This window comes from Chelon labrosus, assembly GCF_963514085.1.
Source record: "Chelon labrosus genome assembly, chromosome: 20".
Lineage (NCBI taxonomy): Eukaryota > Metazoa > Chordata > Actinopteri > Mugiliformes > Mugilidae > Chelon > Chelon labrosus.
The window spans coordinates 7,178,315-7,198,144 of record NC_140353.1 but is presented as its reverse complement, the minus strand read 5'-3'; the positions used below and the strand labels follow the sequence as shown (position 1 = coordinate 7,198,144).

The window sequence follows — 19,830 nt, the reverse complement described above, 5'->3', positions numbered from 1 at the left end:
TTTACCAGCAGAGGAATGTCTTTCCCGCTGATATCGTGTAACAGGGGACGGTGGGATTAGAAGGGGAGGTCGTTCTCGCCAATCACAATGAGCACACCAGACATTTCCCTGTCCAGCTGAATGAACGCTGTGATACAAGCGATAAACCCTCCGCACTATCAAACAACAGCGCCCAATCATTCTGTGTTAACCAGAAGTGGGTTACATCACACCTCAGGTCATTTTCCAGCAGCTTGACAAAGCTAAAAATATGGACTGAGCAATTAGGAAGAGTTAAACTGACTCCCGCTCAAGGACTTTGTGAACACCTTTTATTTAAAGCTTCTACACGTTGGCTGAAAGTGATGCCATTTCACTTTTCCCACCATTATGTGGCTTTTGGCATGGAATTATAATGTTTTAAAGCACAAAACTGGAAAAGAGGAGTCTACGGTGCTCGGGGTCGGCAATCCAGTTGCCTTTCTTTAACGTTTTTTGACGGCGTAGCTACGGCAATAGCTCAGACCCTAGCGGCGTAGCTGACGTGCACCTCCCCAGAAATGTAAGCGTCGACGCAGGCCGCAAGAGTTGTGATTGGTCCTCTTGGTAGTAGCTTTATTTCTGCTTTAGTATTTCGAGGCAGCTTCTTTATCTCCGCAATTTTTGAATTGATTGTTTTGGATAAATAAAGATGGAACACATCGAGGAAAGGTTAACTGAGGAGGTTCGGAGATACGCAACTAGGGGCAAGTTTCGAGTAAAAGTTTTCACGAATCAAATCAGTACACGCCAAACTGCATATGGTCTGTACATGAGCATATGAGTCCTCTGTACCCAACTTTTTGTGACGTGAACTCCAGAAATCACTGGAATAAAGTGTATACATGGTTGGTAAACTGTTGGGCAACCATTATGATCTAGTTCAACTCTTAACTATTGTGGCTATTGTTGTTTTTAAATGTAAGCTGCACCCCAGTGTGCGAAGGAGGGTTGTTTTATGTGCTAAATAATGACTGAACACACACACACACACACACAGATGTGTTTTCATTTTATTTCTGTAATAGTGCAGACGTGGCCTTGGCCAGTCGGTATCTCTGTCTCGCTCCATCTGCCCACTTTCTGTCTTTTTTTTATTTATTTTTTTTAATCTTCGTTTGCCTCTTTGTTAGCTTTTCTCTTCCTCTGCCACCGTCATTCTCTCCAACCGCCTCTGCTGTCTGCTGTCAGATTGGGGATTTCTGCAGTCACTTTCTCAATGGTTGTTAATGTTTTTTTTTTTGTTTTTTCTCTTTGGCTGAGCGGGGTCTAATGGGGTCAGGGTTCTGAGAAATGCATCCCCCATAATCCCTCGCTGCCTGGCCAGGTTGCTGTGTCGCCCGCAGCACGTACGCACTTAAACAAACACGTGTGCTTGCACGGTCGCAGTGTTTTTGAAGAAGCGGAGAGACTTTTTGACAGTTCGAAGTGCTCATCCTTTTCCATAGTGAGAGAGAGAGAGAGAGAGAGAGAGAGAGAGAGACGAGCTGCAGTGGACAAGGTCTCTTTATCTGTCTTTGCTTGTATGCGTGCATAAACTTAATTATCCAGACGTTATGAGAGGGAACTATCAAAACTAGATAATGCAGCCTTGCTTAGACTGCAGCTTATTGCTGTGACAACGCGCCATGCAAAATATTTACTGTAGTCTTTGTCATGCATGCACATTTTTGAGGTCTTACTAAACACGACTAAGAAGTCAGACTTCTCCTGCAGAAAATTGTTTTAACCAGATTCTTTGAATCCCTTGCCCCGAATAGGAAAGCTTGGTTTCTCATTTTTGTATTAAGTCCAAAATGTAGGTTACTGGAGGAAGACGATATTAACCAGTGTTCTTATTTGCACATCTCTCTCATCTCCTCTCTTTTATTTTGAAATTATTAGTTTGACTTCCTCTTGTCTTTATTTGCTCTCTTTCTTATGGCTCTTTTCCTTTTGTCTGTCCCACTCTGTCTGTCCATCTCGCTCTCTCTCTCTATCTAATCCCCTTTATAAACGATCAGGGCTCTGGCCATGAGAACCAAACCTTCACCATGACAACCGCAATTTCAGGCATGTCCCAACAACCTCTCTAGTGTGTGCGTGTGTGTGTCTGTGTCTGTGTGAGTGTGTGTAGCCCAGCTGTTGAACAGATGGAATGCTCACTATGCAGCAGATGATAATGGTGTGGAATCCAAGGTCTGTGCCCCCCTCTCTTTCTACCTCCATTTTCCTCTTTCCTCTCCTCCCTCTATCTCAACTCTGTCTCCACTCTTTCCTCTCTGTCCTCCACATCTCTTTCTGTCCCTCTCTCTCTCTCTCACACTCTCACCCCCCCTTCCCTTTTCCTTCCAGATGAGTGTCCGTGGCTTTGCTTTGTTCTCCCTGATTAGAGGCTCCTAAAGATGGGTATCATATCTCACTTTGTTCTTTTAGGGGAGACACACACCGCACGCGCCCTGTGGCCCAGTGTGTGTGTCGAGTGGGGGCTGAGTGAGCAGCCGCTGCCACATTTTTCAAATTTTTTTCGTCCGGGCCTTAAAGGTCTTTTTCTGTCCCAGCGCAGACGGTGTCTAAGGAGCACGGGCCGTCATGCACGAGGAATGCAGCCTCCTCAATGTCAAAAGTGACTCATTTTTATTGAAGCTGCATTCGAAAGTGACGTGAATACTTTTTAAATTTGATGGTGCAACACCAAAAAGGAATGCTGTAAACACGTCCGTGTATTTGATGAAGACTTACAGAGCAAGCAGAGAAGGATTAGAAAGGAAAGGAATGGATAGAGACGGAATTTAGTGTGTGCTCCCAAATAATCCAGTGCATGATTCCCATCTCAGTTCTGTGTAATACCGGTTGCATTGTGAAAGGTTGTCTGTGGTTTTAGAACCAGAAGTTGATAATATTAGTTTGCTGGAACACTTCAAACACAGAAGCATTCTGCCCTCTCTCTCCCTGGGATATCAGATAAAAATAATAGAATAAAACAGAAGTTTTATTGTCATTGTCTGGTAAAAAACAACAAAATACAGTTAAGCAGCTCTCTGGTTCGGAAGCAATGAAAATAAAAGCATGAATGTAATTAGTTATAGTGGTGGATGAAAGTGACATTAGCACAGTAAACTGGTATGGTAAAGGAAAGATGGTAAGAGAAGAAAGACACCTCTATTTAGAAATTCTGTAGCTGTGTTGTGTGGAGGGGTTGTACCGACTAGTCGACTTTACTGCTGCACCATGACGCTTTATTCAAGTTGCCGATCATGTGACAATAGTAACACGAACGCCTCCGAGATGACAGGCGAGGAGCCCAGTGGGTCGTTGCATCCGAAAAGGCATCCAGCGGTAACAGAGAGAAGGAGGCTCCACATCAACTATTTGCTGGTGAATTTCATTGTCAGAGTTATTAGACCATATGCAGCCGTAAAGAGATTATTGGTTATTGACGGTGCCCATTTGTATAGGCTAAACATCTGCAGCGCACAGTATTGATAGTCTGTTTAGTGCTTATGTCCAGTTCTGTTGTTTTCTATTAGTTGACATTGTTGCCGTGGTTGTAGAGTGTGTTTTTTGTCCTAGATGTCATTGAATGCACCACGCGAGAGACCTGAAGTTATGATCAAACAGTGTTGACGTGGTCTACGGCCGACAGTAGCCCACGTTCAAGGCGCCACAATATGTGTTCAGGTCAAGAATATAGATTTGATTGTTGCTTTCTACTGTGTTTTCATTTGTGACGTCATCGACTAGTCGACGTCGACTCGACTTTAACCGCATATTAGTCGACTTTAATAAGTCAGAAGTCGTTCAACCCCTATTGTGTGCACTACTAGTCTTTGTAAAGTCTTTATAAACTCCTCATCAAGTAAATAAGGAATAATCAGATATTTTAGAGACTGTCACACTAGCAGTTGCACTCGTATACGGTGTATTAAGGCACAGTTGTTGCCAGTTTAGCTTCACACGATGACGTCATTTGAAGCACAGACTCCAAAACAAACAGACAAAAAAAAAAAAATAATCAGAAACAAAGTAGAAGTGATTAAAACTAGTGATTGTAAATAAAAAAATAAAATAAAAAAAGCCTGTATTTGAGAGTGGTGACATATACTATCACTGCTACTGCACTGAGATCAGTGCTGCGCCTCCTGATGATGTCACAGAAGTTTTTGTAATCCACACCTCACATCCTACCAAAGCCCTCTCCTCCCTCTCTCCTTTCATCCCTCCCTTTCTCCTCCTCTCTGTTGATCCCTAGCTCGCTCTTTGTCTCTCAATTTCCTTGTGTTTTTGTACCTAATCTCTTACCCAGACTCATCTTGCCCGTCCTCTCTTTCTCCCTCTTCGCTCCCTGTCTTTCAGCGTCTCACTTTCTTCCTCTTAAATTCCCCCTCTTGGCTGGTTTTGGCTCGGCCTGCGGCCCCCCTCTCCCCCACTCCCCTTCTCCCTCATTCCTCTTCTCTTCCTGCTGTCCGTTGCGCTCCCCTCGCTCCGTCTGGCTGTCCTCCGTAATCAAACGCAGGCAGTCAGACGCAGACAGGATGTGAGGTCAGACGAGGAGAAGGAAGTCGGGGTGCGTGGGCGGCACACAAACCGAGAGGAGAGGACAGGACAGGAGGGACAGTGAGGACACAGGAGTGTGCGGAGTAACACTGGGACGTGGTTCAGTTTCTGTTTCTGCCGTCAGCCTCGACTCTTTGTGGTTGATCTCTGTATTAAACACTTAAGCAGCTGGACGCAAAACCACAGCGAGTCATAACACTGGGTGATGATGTAAAGCAGTGGTGCTTTTCAGACTTTATTACTGGTCTCCTTTAAATATTAAATACGTCTCTTTCTTCTGTCACAAAGCTCAGCTTGAGGTCCGGCCAACTTTTTTTTTTCACTTTACAGAGAGTATTCATTCCCTGCACAACTGCTGAGCCTGTAACTTGCTGCACATTGCAGTAATTCAGTTAGGGTTATTCAATTTTAAACCTCAATAGTCGTTCTTTAAGTTCAGATTCACCCATAAAGACGTAATGTGTCACGTACGCAGGGTAAAGAGTTATTTTAAAGTCTATATTAGACATATTTATAGTTTCAGACCCCAATTAAAATATTCTGTATTAGCAAGGACTTATTTCCAAGTGCAAACAGTTGAATACACCGATCAGGCATTACATTATAACCACCTTCCTAAAGGTCTCCCTCGTGCCTCCAAAACAGTTCTGACTCTGGTAATGGGGGGGGCGTTTGGGTCCTATGGGTTGAGGGGAGGAGTGTCTGTGGCCAGGCTTGTTCCAGACCATCACACAGATACTTGATCAGTTTGGGATCTAGTGAATTTGGAGGCCAGGTCAACACCTTGTGCTGTTTTGTTTTTAGTTGTTCCTAGACTGTTTTTTTTAATGTGCATCCCGCTGGGGATGGCTGCTGCCATCAAGAAGTGTCATTGCTATGGGGTGGGGGTGCCTGGTTTGGTCTAGGTGGATGGTACATACTTTATCTAAGTAACATCTACACAAATGCCAGGTCCAAAAGCATCTCAGCAGAACATTGTATTGTCTCGGGATGTTCGACGTTATTTACTTCTCCTGTCAGTGGTCATAATGTTGTGGCTGATCGGTGTATGTGTGTTCAGTAATAGAAAACAAATAAATGAATCCAGCCTGTTAAGTGGAATAAATATAACACATGGGGTTAGAGGACTCTGATCGCTCTACAGCACTGATTGTCACAGGAGAGGATGTTTTATAATGAAGCAGGAGTTTAAAATTATAAAAAAAGAAACGAAAAAAGCAAATTATGATTGTATCTTTATGGACATCAGTGTTTATTTCTGGCTGAAAGAGACCGCTGAAACGATGGTACTGCACCTCCTCTTGACTCTGCGCTATTAGCTGCACGAGACAAGCAGGTACAGGACCTCGGGCAGCGAGAAGGCCGTGGTCTCCTTTCTCATTCAGCCGTGATGAATGGGTGGAATAAGCTGTGTCATTCTGTTATTTGACTGTTCATGTCTGGAGCTGTGAGTGCGTGCTTTTATTCCATAAAAGAGAAAAAGTTCATTTTGTCCAAATGGATGAAAGGGGACAAGTGTGGGTGGGTGGGTGGGTGGGTGTGTGTGTGTGTGTATGTGGGTGAGCGCTAATGAGCCAGTGTGTCGAGCAGCGATGCAGAATGTGTACCTCACCTGTTGAACTCTGCCAGCCCAACACACACACACACACACACACACACACATGCACACATGGAAGCTTAACTCCCTCCTTCTATTGCCCATCGCCGATCTCCTGTAACCTGACACCGACACACACACAGCCTTGTCTTTTTTTTTTATTCCATCACACACACGTACGCACACACACAGGGAGGTCAGGTTGAGGTTGTGCTTCCATGACATCACTGTTGCCATGACTCATAGGAGTACCCCCAGGCACAGTAAGGCCTTCTCTCACACAGAACCTGTCACAGGGACTCACACACATGCACACAATATCTCATTCATCACTTGCACATCTGCAGATCTTTAAAACTACCTTATGCACACCGATCAGCCACAACATTATGACCTCCGACGGGAGAAGTGAATAACATTGACCGTCTTGTGACAATTCAGTGTTCTGCTGGGAAACTTTTGAACCTAGCATTCGTGTGGATGTTAGACTTAGACTTGTACCACCCACCAAGACCAGACCAGGCACCCTGCCCCCCCCTCCCCACCACCACCCCATAGCAATGACGCAGGATGCAGCCTGGCACAGGCACACAGACAAAAACGGTTTTGGACTCAAAAAAAACATGAAGAACAGCACAAGGTGTTGACCTGTCCAACAAATTCAAATTCAAAGTCCTGATCAAATACCTGTGGGATGATCCACAGAGGCCCCTCCCCTCAACCCATGGAACCCAAAGGCCCCCCACTAATAGCATTCTGTTGCCAGACACCACAGGACACCCTCAGAAGGCCCATGTCCATTCTCTGATGAGTCAGAACCGTTTTGGAGGCACAAGGGAGACCTACACAATATTGGGAAGGTGGTCATAATGTTATGCCTGATCGTTATATACGTCCGCGTTCATGTTAATCAGCATTAGTTTCACACAGTGTATGTCTTGCATTGTTGACCTTCGCACACACATGCACATCCTGTATGATTTACACTGATGAGACCAAGATGAACAATGCAGGTCTCCCCTGGTTGGAAAAAAACCTCAGCTTCTCGAATCCCGAGGGGGGAGACGGAGGGAGGGAGGGAGGGAGGGAGGAGGGGGAGAGGGGGAGAGGGGGACTTACATTACACACACGTGTATTAACTTGCGCTCATAACAACCTCAAGTGTCCACTAAATCACTATGAGACACGTGTCAGTGTGTTTGTACGCGCGTGTTTATACAGTGTGTGTGTGGGCACTCGACAATATCAAGGAGGCTGTCCAGCACCCCCGTGACACAGTGGGCCGTTGAAGTAAAAAAAAGAACAGCCCGGGATTTTTATCCCTCATACGTGACCTTTAAATTTATTTATTATTTTTTCATCTTCTGGGGTAACACGTCTCTATATAATTCCGTGGAATCATCAATAAATCCTTTCACTATCATCCAGAGCCCAAATGTTTAGTTTTGCCAGTGCACATCTCACATCCAAATGTGGTAAGTTGGCAATGAAATGAAGCTGAGAAAAACAGCAGGAATAATAGTTTAAGAACTGTAAGTTATTGGAACCTTTTTTTCTTTTTTGCATCATTAAATACATCTACATCTACTTCCTGCACAATTTGCTTGTGCAGCTCGCAACAGATGACCGTGAACCACTAGCTTGGCTTAAACGGAGCGGCTCCTTGACTGTCTGAGAGACAGACAAGTCATAACATGAAAGAACAGGCTATTGGGAATAATTTAATAAGATTAATGGGAGAATATTAAAATGTAAGTGAGTGATTTTGAGTGCTGCCGAAATGGTTCCAAGACAAATATCCTAATCTGGGTTTTATTCGAACGCCTACAAGATCCAGAAAAGCATCATTAGACCAACCCGGCCATCAAATACAGTGAATATGGCTTTGTATTCAGCATAATGTCACACATGACAAGCAGTACTGCAGGGCTACAGCAACAGCGTTTGGGAATAATTATTCCCAGGTGTAGGGACAATTGATTGGAAATGATACATAATAATGATTAGGATAATGATTTCTATGAACTAATGACTCTCGTGCACACAACTGAATAGTCACAGTGGTATATCAGTCATATTTAGTTTTTTCTTTTTTGGGGTGATCCCCTTTTTGTTTGCTCCCGGGGAAGGAATTCGTGACTAACGCATTTCTGTGGAACGCTGGATAATTTACTGCTCCGGCTTGATGAGATGGAATAGTCGCTCGTCGAAGAAAACAAGCGTTGCATCACACACACCATTAAGCAACGTTATTTCTGAAGAATTTCTGCCAGTTTTTGCTCTATTTTGGGCTGCTGCCGTGCTATTTTCCACACACACGGCTGAATCACTGGCTGGGTAGAACATGCACGCAGACAATAACGGGGCTGATTAGGAAATCGAAAAATTTATCCTGGCTAACTTTATTCAACCAATTATTTTAGGAGCTGAATGCAAAACCTTGGCTGACCTTGGGCAATAATGAGGCATAGATTTGTAGATATCACAACAACGCGGCCCTTGGGAAGTGAAAACCCCTCAGCCGCGTTTTCGGCTGTTGCTAATGTGGATCTTATTTATTTGTTTCACTTAAAAAAAGGTTTGAGTCACACCGTGTGCGCTGATTGCAGTTATGCTGCACCAAGTATTACACTGGAAATATTTCCTGTCGTCAACTTCTAATAATTGCTTTCTGTTGCTCTTCTGTCTCCTCAGATCATGATTCAGAGGGGAAGCGCGTTCAAGACATGCTGTCTACAATCGACAAACCACAGGTTCGTGCGCTCACCTCTTCCCACATCTGCACCCACACACGCTGTACAACCGCTTTCATCAGTCGCCTCCTGGTCTGGTGCAGTCATAGCTGGCACGAGCATTAATGCCTTTTCCATATTTTTATCTTGTCTCTGTGATTCGCATGAAAATGCTTCCATTGAGGGAAAATAACGCATGTCTCTTATTTTCAAGCCTTTAGTAAAAGTTATGGGGGCCTAAGTGATAATTGGATCTTGGCTCACCGTGGCCACATGAGGGCAGCATCTGCTCATCCACGCCATTCGCTTCTCCTTGTCTCCTTGCGCCTCCATCAGCTGTAAAACTCTGTAAACACCTTTTTTTCTTTTTTTTTTTTTGTCTTCCACAAGGAGGGGAATGTGAATGGATGAGCCGGTGCCCTGCAGACATGGTTTTTGCAGAGAGGAATTGCTCACTCCCGGTTAAAGCTGTTTGGTCAGCAGGCTGCGCGATTGGATCATTTAACATCTGCGAGTTTATTGCGGGGGTCAAAATGGAGAGTGAGAACGGAGCAATGAAGGATAGGGGAGAGTGTAGTATAAAAAGAGACGGAGATGCTGAGAAGTACATAAAAGGAGAGCTGAAACAGCGGGGGTTTACGCGCTCTCATAACCTCTAGTGACCTCTGAAGAGTTTAGCCGACGTCGAGAAGGAGCGGGAAACGGAAAGGCAATAACAATTTTCAGGTTTCCTTGTGCCATTGTTTGCGCTTGTGCCATAAACTGGAGGGGCGATGTAGTGCTGCCGTCTGTTACAGTTGCACGGAAGGCAATAAGAGTGGTTACACGGTGATGAATTGGGACAGACAGCAAAGGAGGCTGTGTAAATCAGCCGTCCACTGCTCAGAGGCGGAAGAAAGTTTTTCGTCTAAAACTGTTCGTTGACTTAGCAGGAAAACAAAAAGTGAATCTGTTGGAGTTGAACTGAAGTGCGGGAGAATGTAATTTGCGTCTTGAAACCTTGATTTGACAAACCGCTGCTCACTAGAGAGAGACGGCCGGTGTGCAAGCAAAAGCACTGACTACATTAACATGCATGCACGATAATATTGTTAATAATCACAGTTGGACATTTAGACCAATTAAGACCATTATGCCAGTTTCTTAGAATGCATCAATATTCATATTTCCATATTATGGCGCACCGACTGACTGTTTGATTAACGGCAAATTGCATTAGGTAAAGTCATTAAATAATTTTGACCCGGGCTCAAGGTAACCGTCTTTGTTCTCCTGTGGGTCAATATGCACGGCTAAACTAATTAAATTAAGGTTAAATTTAGAGGGTGACTTTGGTATTTCAGACCTCGACTTCAGCTACCGGTGCAGACTCACTGGCGATTTCTTTGTCTGCGTAAACGCAAACCTGTGCCACGCTGGTTGGTGTGAAGCGAACGTGACCAAAGTGGACGACTTTTTGTTGGGATGCTGTAGTGTACCAAATTATTAAATGCTCACGTATAGTGAGATATAAAGCTTTCAGTTTAACAATGTTAACAGAAGCGCTGAACTCTAATGAAGCTAATGCATGGACATGTACCTGGCCGACCTTAAGCAGGTGGCGCCACCTACAGAGCTGCTGCTCGGTTAGTGGCATCAGTTAGTGCTTGCTCTGATAGTTTAAGGCCCTGGGTTCTGTAAAGCGTCTTTTGACAATTTAGATTGTGATTGCCACTCTATACTGCACATAAAACCTGGAAATGAATTGAAATATCTTGCAAACTGAACAAGATAACTATAAACTTCTAACCTTCACTGTCTACCTCTGTCTTTTCCTCATAATTTATTGTTTGTTTGCACCATTTCTTTTGTGTTTTCTTTCATTTTGTCCTGGCCTCACTGTCTTTTTCTCTCTGCCTATAAATGTGTCTCTGCATTCAGGCTGCATAACGTGTCGGGTCATTTATTATGCGGACGCTATGGCATCCTATTATGCATGATGCCGTGGTCATGTAAAGATTACCTGACCGGGAGTGATACAAACGACACAGGAGTCCTCACGCCTGCGGGCACAGTGATGGGATACCTCATGAATAACTGTGATCGAGGTTCCCAGTAAAAATGACACATCCGTCTTTTCCCTTATTCGGGGACAGTCTCGGCATAGCTGTGGTTCTGCAGTGCCATCAAAGCACACTCGTTGCCTATTCGGTGGACCCGCAGTCTGGAATGGCTGCGGAGTGCGCTAAATCACGCTAAATTGGCTCGCCCGCTGTTCTCTGCGACTAAAGCTTCCATAAACATGCAGGCACTCGCAGGCGGACACACACACAGGCATGCACAAACACACAAATATTCAGGTGTCTTTTTTTGTGTGTGTGCACGTGTGTTTGTTCAGTTCAAATTTCTTGTGGGTTCATGTGAGCTTGAAACAGCAGCCAGATCTGAAGTGATGGTTCCAGGGTAATGTTTTATCCTGTTACACACACACATATGCACATTCAAAATGACTGCAAAGCACACACCTTTATAGAATAATCTCCCCTATGTATGGCTGTCTACAAAACAACAGAATGGAGTTAAATAAAACTGAGTCAAACCATAGTAGGACAGAATAAAAGTGAAATAAATTGCAGTTGCAAACTGAAAATTGCACTACATACACCAAAACATTTTGCGAAAGGTGAACCGGTTTTGCTTTTATTGTGTGTATAATTTGCATTATGTGTCTTACAGGTGTCCAATATTCAGGCACGCGCCGTACGGCTGTCCTGGGCCCCCCCAGCCGGGCTGATGAACAGGCATAGTAACGGGATGCCTGTTACCTGCTCCTATGAAGTCTCTCTCTCGGATAAGGGACGAGACGGAAAGTATCGCATTATATACAGGTAATATATACCCTCGGAAAAAAGAAAATCCAACTTCGGCTACAAGCAAACCTGTTTAATCTCATCCTGGTTTGACATTTGTGATTTGTTTGTGTGTGTTTCAGTGGTGAAGAGTTGGAGTACCATCTGAAAGACCTAAGGCCAGCGACAGACTACCACGTACGGTAAGGATCCGGTCTTTTTAACCTGTGATTTTTAGGTTTGTGGCTTCTTCCAGGCAGCAAAAAAGACTCGTGTTAAAGGGGAACTACTGTTTTTTTACAACCTGGACCTTATTTCTGGTATAAAATATGATTGTTTACTCACCCACGTGACTTTGGATTATCTGGATGAGTTTTGCGGCAGATAATGCGTTATTTAGAGGCTGCGTTTCGGTGCCCCATTCACTCCCATTCTATGGATATACGCAGGTCTAAATATCTCCCGAACGACTTCAAATTACACAAAAGTTGTATGGGTGAGTAAACGACCGTATTTTATGCTAGAAATAAGGTCCAGGTTGTAAAAAACAATAGTTCCCCTTTAATGTCACGCAAAAGCACCTTTTAATTATCTTTTTTGTGTCTCGTCCATCAGGGTGACGGCGATATACAACTCGGTTCGAGGCTCGTGTTCAGAGGCCGGCTCGTTCACCACACACTGCAGCGTCCCCGATGTCCCGCTTCCCCCAAAACTCTCCCACCGCACCAAGAGCACCCTCACTCTACAGTGGAAGGTACAGAGGCTCCTTTGCATCGTGAAGAGAACTCGCAAACCATTTCACCCGATAAATATCAGCGATTAAACGTTCTTCGGTTGTGATTATATTCGAAATCAATCTAAAGCTCCCGGGCTCGGGCTCTGAATCTTTATTATTAGTCCATTATGTCTGTGTCAGAGCTGCGATACAACTGAGGGAAAAAACTCTGTGATGAATGCGAACTTTATGTTTCGCCGCACCTGGTTTATCTCCCGGCTTCGACTTTATCAGCCCCTGCAGCACCTCATAGACATTCTTGCATAGTTGCACGATGGCGTCGGGGTGCATCCCTGCTTCCTCTCTGACCCTTTTCCATCCACTGTCACTGATAAAGACTGACATCAGACACCCAGACAGGATATGAGGCCAGTCATAAAAAAACACAGCAGGTATTTTGTCTGTCTTGTTGTCAGAGTCTTTTATCCTTGGCTAATCTCTCTGTCCCTCTCTCGTCCCGCCATCCGCAGCCCCCGGGCGACAACGGATCCAAAATCACAAACTACCTGCTCGAGTGGGATGAGGTAAGCGTCTTCCTCGCTCCGTCCGTCATTTGTCAGCCTTTAGCCTTACCTCAGAAAAACAACTTATACCAATCACAGATGTTGCTAAAATGGCGTTAACTCTCGGCCCCTTGGGGCGGCATGTAATTGGACAGTGAGTTATGCTTTTCCAATCAATATCAGGCTTGCCTCTTCTCCTGCCGCTTATTTAAAGTTTCATTCAAATGAATCTTATCAACCCTCGTTTCTCCTCCTCTCCTCCAGGGAAAGAAGAACAGTGTTTTCAGAGAATGTTGCTTTGGGAGCCAGAGACACTGTAAGCTGACGCGACTGTTCCCCGCCTGCGGCTACACGTTCAGAGTGGCTGCGCACAACGACATTGGCACAAGGTACCGTCGCGCATAAGCACACGTGTGTCCAGTAAACATGCATGTATTACTGCGCGCATGTCACCGTGAATACAGTAGCAGAGAAGGCACATGTCACGGCTTGTTCTTGCTCTTCATTATGCACCACCGCCGATGGTAGACACAAACGTGGAGCTCACCGTCTGAAGCTATTACTCTACACGTGACACGAATCTCTTTCCTCTTTCCCATTTTCTCTCCATTCATCCCCTCACTCCCCTCCCCTCGCCTCCTCTTTTGTCATTATGTCGCGGAGCATCTCGCCCGCAGTCGTTAGGGGTGATGGGAAGGGAGAAGGTGATAGAGGGGAGCGGATGCGAGGGGCGAGATATTAGCTCTCTGGCTGAACTCAGAGGAGTGGCCTTAATGCATCTTTCAGCTCGGTTCGCATTTGAAGCCTCGCGGACGCAAACATGCTCCACTCACACAAGCTTCGGATCGTTTTTAGCTTCCCTTCAACTCGCAAACTACTGTCCACCATTATTTTTTTTCTTCTCTCCTGGCTTCACCGCTGGTATTCCCCAAACATCCTCACCTGCAGCCCCACGTGCGCCCCTTCAAATGGGCACTTACTGTTTCTTTTTCACACTTTCTCCGCTTTTTAAAAACACCCCACTGAATCTGTAATTCTTCGCACACAGCATCTCCCGCCGCCTCCGCAAGTCAGTCATTTTCTTCAAACGAAAAAGGTACAGTCCAAGTGAAATGTGTTTTCTTGCAGTGGCTTCAGTACAGAGGTGGTGTTTTACACCATGGGCACCTTGCCGGCTCTGCCTCTGGCGCCGCGGCTCGTCAGGGCAGGGGTGTCCTGGGTGACCCTGGAGTGGGGGCGTCCCGAGGGGAGCCCCAGCGAGGAGCAGCTCAAGTACACACTCGAGATCCAGGAGGACAACAGCGTACGTACCACAAGCATTTCTTCTCCCTCCCGTCACATTTAAAATATGTCTTTCCGTATCAGGGTATATCTTTTTAGACGCCGGCGCTTCACTTTCGGCAATGGCAACTGAAACTTTCACCAACAAAAATAAACGGACTAATAAAGGTGTTTGGTAAATTTATTAGACGCACTGAGCTGTTAATCCTCTAGCACAGATGCGTAGAAACACATATACAGATAGCTGAGTGCAGGGAACTATACCAAAAAAAAAAAAATCTGAATTTACTGCATCCATATTCATGCACATTGATGTTAAATCACACTGAAAGAAAGAAACCCTGACACATACAGTATTACTGATACTGTGCATCTCCCACAGGGAACCGACTTTCATCCAAAGTACACTGGAGAAAACTTGACCTGTACTGTACAAGGCCTGAAGAGGAGTACACAGTATAAATTCAGGGTAAGTAACAATGGTACATACAGTAGATGTATTTGTCTTTCTTTTGACTTATATATAAGTCTGCCACCCTGTCTGTCTCTTTTCTTCAGCTCTTTTACGTGACGATTTGTGACTACAACATCAGTAATGTGCTAAAAAAATATATATACACATATACCAACCCATCTAGGTGTTCCTTATTTCACCTGCAGAGAATTGGCTGCAATTTAGCCAGTGGTGAAACGAGCTCTGATCGTGGTTGCTCATAAATGAGGGAAACAAAATGTACAGGCGGTGGATCTGTTTGTGTGCTTGCATGCGGATCAGTCACCACAAATAACACCTTCCCCGTACTTTCACACGCGCTGACGGATAAAGCGTCGGATGCTTGAAGACCCAAATCCACGTGACCGCACACGAAGAAACGTTGTGTTGTCCGTCCTGTGTGAACATCCGGGAACAACGTGCATTGATTGGGCACTGGACGGCGTAATGGATTGAGTAAAGTGAATACGAATGATAGCGGAGCAGCCAGGAGCAACCACATGTGAAGGAGTAGAGAGTAATTGGCCAATGTAAATCAGGATTAGTTTGCTCCACGCTCCATCTTACTCTTTTCGTCCCTCCTTCACCCTTTCTTCTCCTTACCTTCGTTTCCTGTCTTTAACCGTCCGCTCTTGCTCTTCCTGCAGCTCATAGCGTCGAACATGGAGGGGAAGAGCAGTCCCAGTGAAGTGTTGGTGTGCACCACCAATCCAGACAAACCAGGCCCTCCATCTACACCCTGTGTCACCGGAGCTACACCCTATGGATTCACTGTCACATGGGGTAAACACTTACAACACTTACTGCTGCATCCAAAAGAATCATTGTTTCCCATTAATTCTGATAATTTGAGTCATATTTCTAATGGTGTCACTCATTTGGTTCATTTGCAACGTCGGTTTTGCACAAACATGCTTGAAATAGAGGTAGCAGCCTTAAAAACGGCTAAAATAAATTCGGCTATCGTCCGTCTGTCCTGTGTCAGTACTGGAAAAATAAGGGCAGCCTGTCCTCACATGTCTCACATGTTGTAAACACGGTACGGTGTGTCTCTCAGTCGCTATACGCTCACTTGACACGCCATTAGGTGCACTGGTGAAGACAAATGCATTCTAATGTAACACCTAATCCCCCTCCGTGACTGGTGTAATGTTCAGTTTGTGTTGAGGCAGAGCAAGGAATGTGGTAATTAAAACAGTTTAGGAGAAGGATTTGGTTTGTGGTGCATGTTAAATTGAACATGAAAGTGTTTCTGTTATGTAGCATGTCAAAATAACAGAAACACGTGCCGGTATAACACAATACTATTCAGCGGTACCACAAACCACAGCCTCAAAAATGGAATCACAAAACAAATTCTGCATACTATGACCTTCACGAAGCCGAGATTGATAGTGCTGGACTATTTATTAGAATGCATTCGTTTTCACATGTGTACCTAAGAACTGGCAAGTGATGTGCAGCCGTAAACGCAACACAGTTTTCCTAAAAAGGTTTCCTTTACGACGTATTAAGTCATGATTTTAAGCACAATTCCAAAAACGATGCTACCAATCAGCTGTGAACTGTAACTATGGCAACAAAATCATTGTCTTTCATGCTATTGCAAGCCATTTCAAAAAACAAAACCTAGAGAAATGTTTTTTTCCAATCGAGGTGCATGTATGTGCACCATGATGTTACTATGTGCAAATGATCCCAAACTAAACCAATATCAATTCCTCCAACAGATCCTCCCCAGGACAACGGGGGCTCAGAGGCTCTTACGTACCTGCTAGAGATCTCAGAGGGATGCTCCGAAGGTACGGGTGTGCCATGCATTTGTCAGTCCATCGGTCTGCTCATCTGTCCCCCCCCGTTAATCTGAGTGCTTGCTCTAAGTCCATCATCTCATAACACAAAGCTCCGAATGTACCTTCAATCCTTTCTCGTCTGCGCTCGTTCTCTTTATCGATCTATTTCGCTCGCTTATTCTCCTAAAGAAGAAAGGCAGCTGTGATTTACCCTCAGTTAGCGTCAATTTAAACACACAGCGTCGGCTGAATTTCCCCATATCCGCTCTACAGGACATTAAATGTTCCCTGGATTTCTTCCTGTCCATATAGCGCCGAATGAAAAGAGGCAATAATTTGATTCATTCACCTTCACATCAGACAAAAAGTAATCAGCTGCTCACTGGGGACTAGTCTTAAATATCAAACTATAGAACGACATGATATCAAAGTCCTGTTTTCAGCCGACCAAAACCTTAAAGGGGATCTACTGTTTTTTACAACGTGGACCTTATTTCTGGCACAAAATACCATCGTTACTCACCCATATATTTGTAGTTGTTTGGAAGATAATTAGATCTCCGTATATTCATATAGTGGGAGTGACTGGGGCACCGAAATGCAACCTCTAAATAACGCATTATCTGCCATGAAACTCGTTCATTTCACCAATATTTTGTTATCATACGCTAGTGCTATTCCCTGTTGAGTCCGGAGTTACCTGTTATCATCATCCGGGGTCTAGATTGACCTACAGATCCCGGATGATGTCTTCTGACCTGGATGATGAAAAACAGATAATGCGTTATTTAGAGGCTGCGTTTCGGTGCCCCATTCACTCCCACTATATGGATATACGCTGATCTAAATATTTCCTGAACGACTACAAATTACACAAAAGTTATATGGGTGAATAAACGACCGTATTTTATGCTAGAAATAAGGTCCAGGTTGTAAAAAACAGTAGTTCCCCTTTAAGTCGACTGAAGTCGTACACACTCTATAACTAAATGACTGGCTGCAGGGGAAAAAAGGACCACACGTTCTCTCTGGTTTAACTAAATCGGCCGCAGTGCACTCTTCCTGGTAGCTTTATTAGCCTACATTAATTATAAACAAACATAAAAGCTTGTATTTAATCATAGACATCTAATAAGTAAGACCTGGCAGTATCCATTAGGTTGGGCGAGTTCAAATTAGCAAGAAACTGCTTTGTTCAGTCGCTAATCCTGGAAAGCTATAGACGTAACATTTCTCCTTATGAAAGACTACATCCCTACTGACTTGATTGTCTGTAGCTCAAATTCACTGTTCCTTTTAGTCAGTGTGACCGGATGTGATATGTTTTATTTCAATTTCTTCAGTTGTTGCATCTGTTAATATAAAAAATATATATACTGCATGATATTCAAGAAGCAGCAAGACTGTTCGTTCTGAAACATCACTGCCTACACTGCACACTGAGCAACTGTTGCTCATGCGTTCCCTTTAATGCGTCACCTGTCTTCATCTGTCTTCATCCTTTTAACCTCCTCACATCTCTTACTAAATTGCGGCGGCTGCCGTGTAGGTGAACTGAACTGAGCGTGTTTAATCCTTTACAGGGTGCTCATTAAAATACTTGGAAATTCAAAATGTCAACCCCAGAGTGTTATTGTAGGGCGGCATAAGAAGACTTTTTTTTTTTTTTACATGTGACATTTTTTGAGATTTTCCATTTTTTTCATGTAGAAAATCAAGGTCAGTGAAATTACCATACATGGTTCCTTGTCCTTTAGTGGTAAAACAAATGTAAACATATATTTAGACCATCAGGACTTAAGTGCTGATTCAGGCAATGTCAGCGTACACATTATGACATTAGACAACATTACGCCACTTCTTCGTGGTACCTAATGAATCGATTATGGTCAGTGTTCGTGCAGAGGTGGACCTTGGAGACCACATCTGACCTGAGAATGTCGCCTTGATCTTCGCTGATTGGCCGGGTGGAAACCTCATGCTCTTAAACCTCACTGAGAGGCACGGGGACACAATTTTAAAGAGGGTTTAAAATTGTGTCCCCGTGCCTCTCATTCGTTTTCTCTAACCGCTTGACCTCTGGAGGGTCGTGGAGGGTCGCCCAATGACAGCTGGAGCCTATCCCAGGTGTCACTGGGCGAGAGGCGGGGTACACCCTGGACAGATCGCTAGTCTAACAGCGAGATAGACAACCGTTCACACCTACAGCCAATTTAGAATCACCAGTTAACCTCATGAGCATGTCTTTGGACGGTGGGAGGAAGCTGGACTACCTGGAGAGAACCCACGCAGACACAGGGAGAACATGCAAACGCCACACAGAAAGGACCCAGTCAGCCGATGGGTTCGAGGCATCAGTGCTTGTTCAGGGGTTAAAATGATTTATGTAAGATAAGATAAGATAAGGTTTTATTTGTCACATGCACAGTTACACATTTATGCACAGTGAAATGTAATTTTGTACCTGCAGCCAGTAGTAAAAAGCATTAAAGCAGCTGTATGATTAAAGTGCAGTGATGCAGTGGTACTTAGGTCCAGTTAAGGCTCAGAATTGAGCAGTAGAAACTCTTCTTCAGTCTCCCAGTCTTTGTCCTCAGGCAGCGGATACGTCTGAATCTGTCTAAAACAGATAACACCCACTCACGGCTTCTTAGAAAAATCACTCAGCACTGTCTGATGTGCTGCTGATCTTCGCTCCATGTTGTCAACGTACGACGGCGCAACGACGCGCAATGCTTTGCCATAACCGAAGCGTTACGCAATCACAATACATGCCACTTCGGGTGGGAAACTGTTCTGAGCTGTTGTGTAAACAGTGCCTATATTTGCGTAAGTGCTGCTTCACAAGCGGAGTATTGTATTTCCATATGTGATCCATCAACAACGGCAGCGGCAGCGCAAAGTGTTGTGCAGACATTAATTGGGTCAATGGGATTCTGGAAAAATAATTAGGTCGGGCGCAAAAATGCTTTCAAAAACAGCAGGAGATTCGTTGCGTGCACCTCTGCGCATGCATTATCTGTGAAGAGGTCGCGTAATTGTGTTTATTTTTGTGTGCGTGTGTGTGTATTCTTGCAGCGAATCAGTGGGAGGTGGCGTACAGTGGTCCAGCAACAGAGTGTGTGTGCGAGCGCCTGACACCTGGAACCTTCTACCGCCTACGTGTGTGTAGCATCACCACCGGAGGACACAGCCCGGTAAGACGCGCACATGCACGCCAATCAAGCATAACATTATGACTACTGAGTAAAATTGACCATTCCGTGACGGTACA

General features: G+C 44.6%; 1 protein-coding gene across 1 annotated transcript in view; it reads left to right on the top strand.

Moving 5' to 3' along the window:
- fndc3ba (fibronectin type III domain containing 3Ba) overlaps positions 1 to 19,830 on the top strand; it is a 98,097-nt gene that overhangs the window by 52,375 nt on the left and 25,892 nt on the right. The window contains exons 8-18 of the mRNA XM_084569283.1: positions 8,846 to 8,904; positions 11,599 to 11,750; positions 11,855 to 11,914; positions 12,327 to 12,465; positions 12,957 to 13,010; positions 13,254 to 13,378; positions 14,118 to 14,292; positions 14,653 to 14,739; positions 15,411 to 15,546; positions 16,494 to 16,565; positions 19,635 to 19,753. Coding sequence (XP_084425409.1) covers positions 8,846 to 8,904; positions 11,599 to 11,750; positions 11,855 to 11,914; positions 12,327 to 12,465; positions 12,957 to 13,010; positions 13,254 to 13,378; positions 14,118 to 14,292; positions 14,653 to 14,739; positions 15,411 to 15,546; positions 16,494 to 16,565; positions 19,635 to 19,753 — 1,178 coding nt within the window. The remainder of the gene's footprint in view (positions 1 to 8,845; positions 8,905 to 11,598; positions 11,751 to 11,854; positions 11,915 to 12,326; positions 12,466 to 12,956; positions 13,011 to 13,253; positions 13,379 to 14,117; positions 14,293 to 14,652; positions 14,740 to 15,410; positions 15,547 to 16,493; positions 16,566 to 19,634; positions 19,754 to 19,830) is intronic.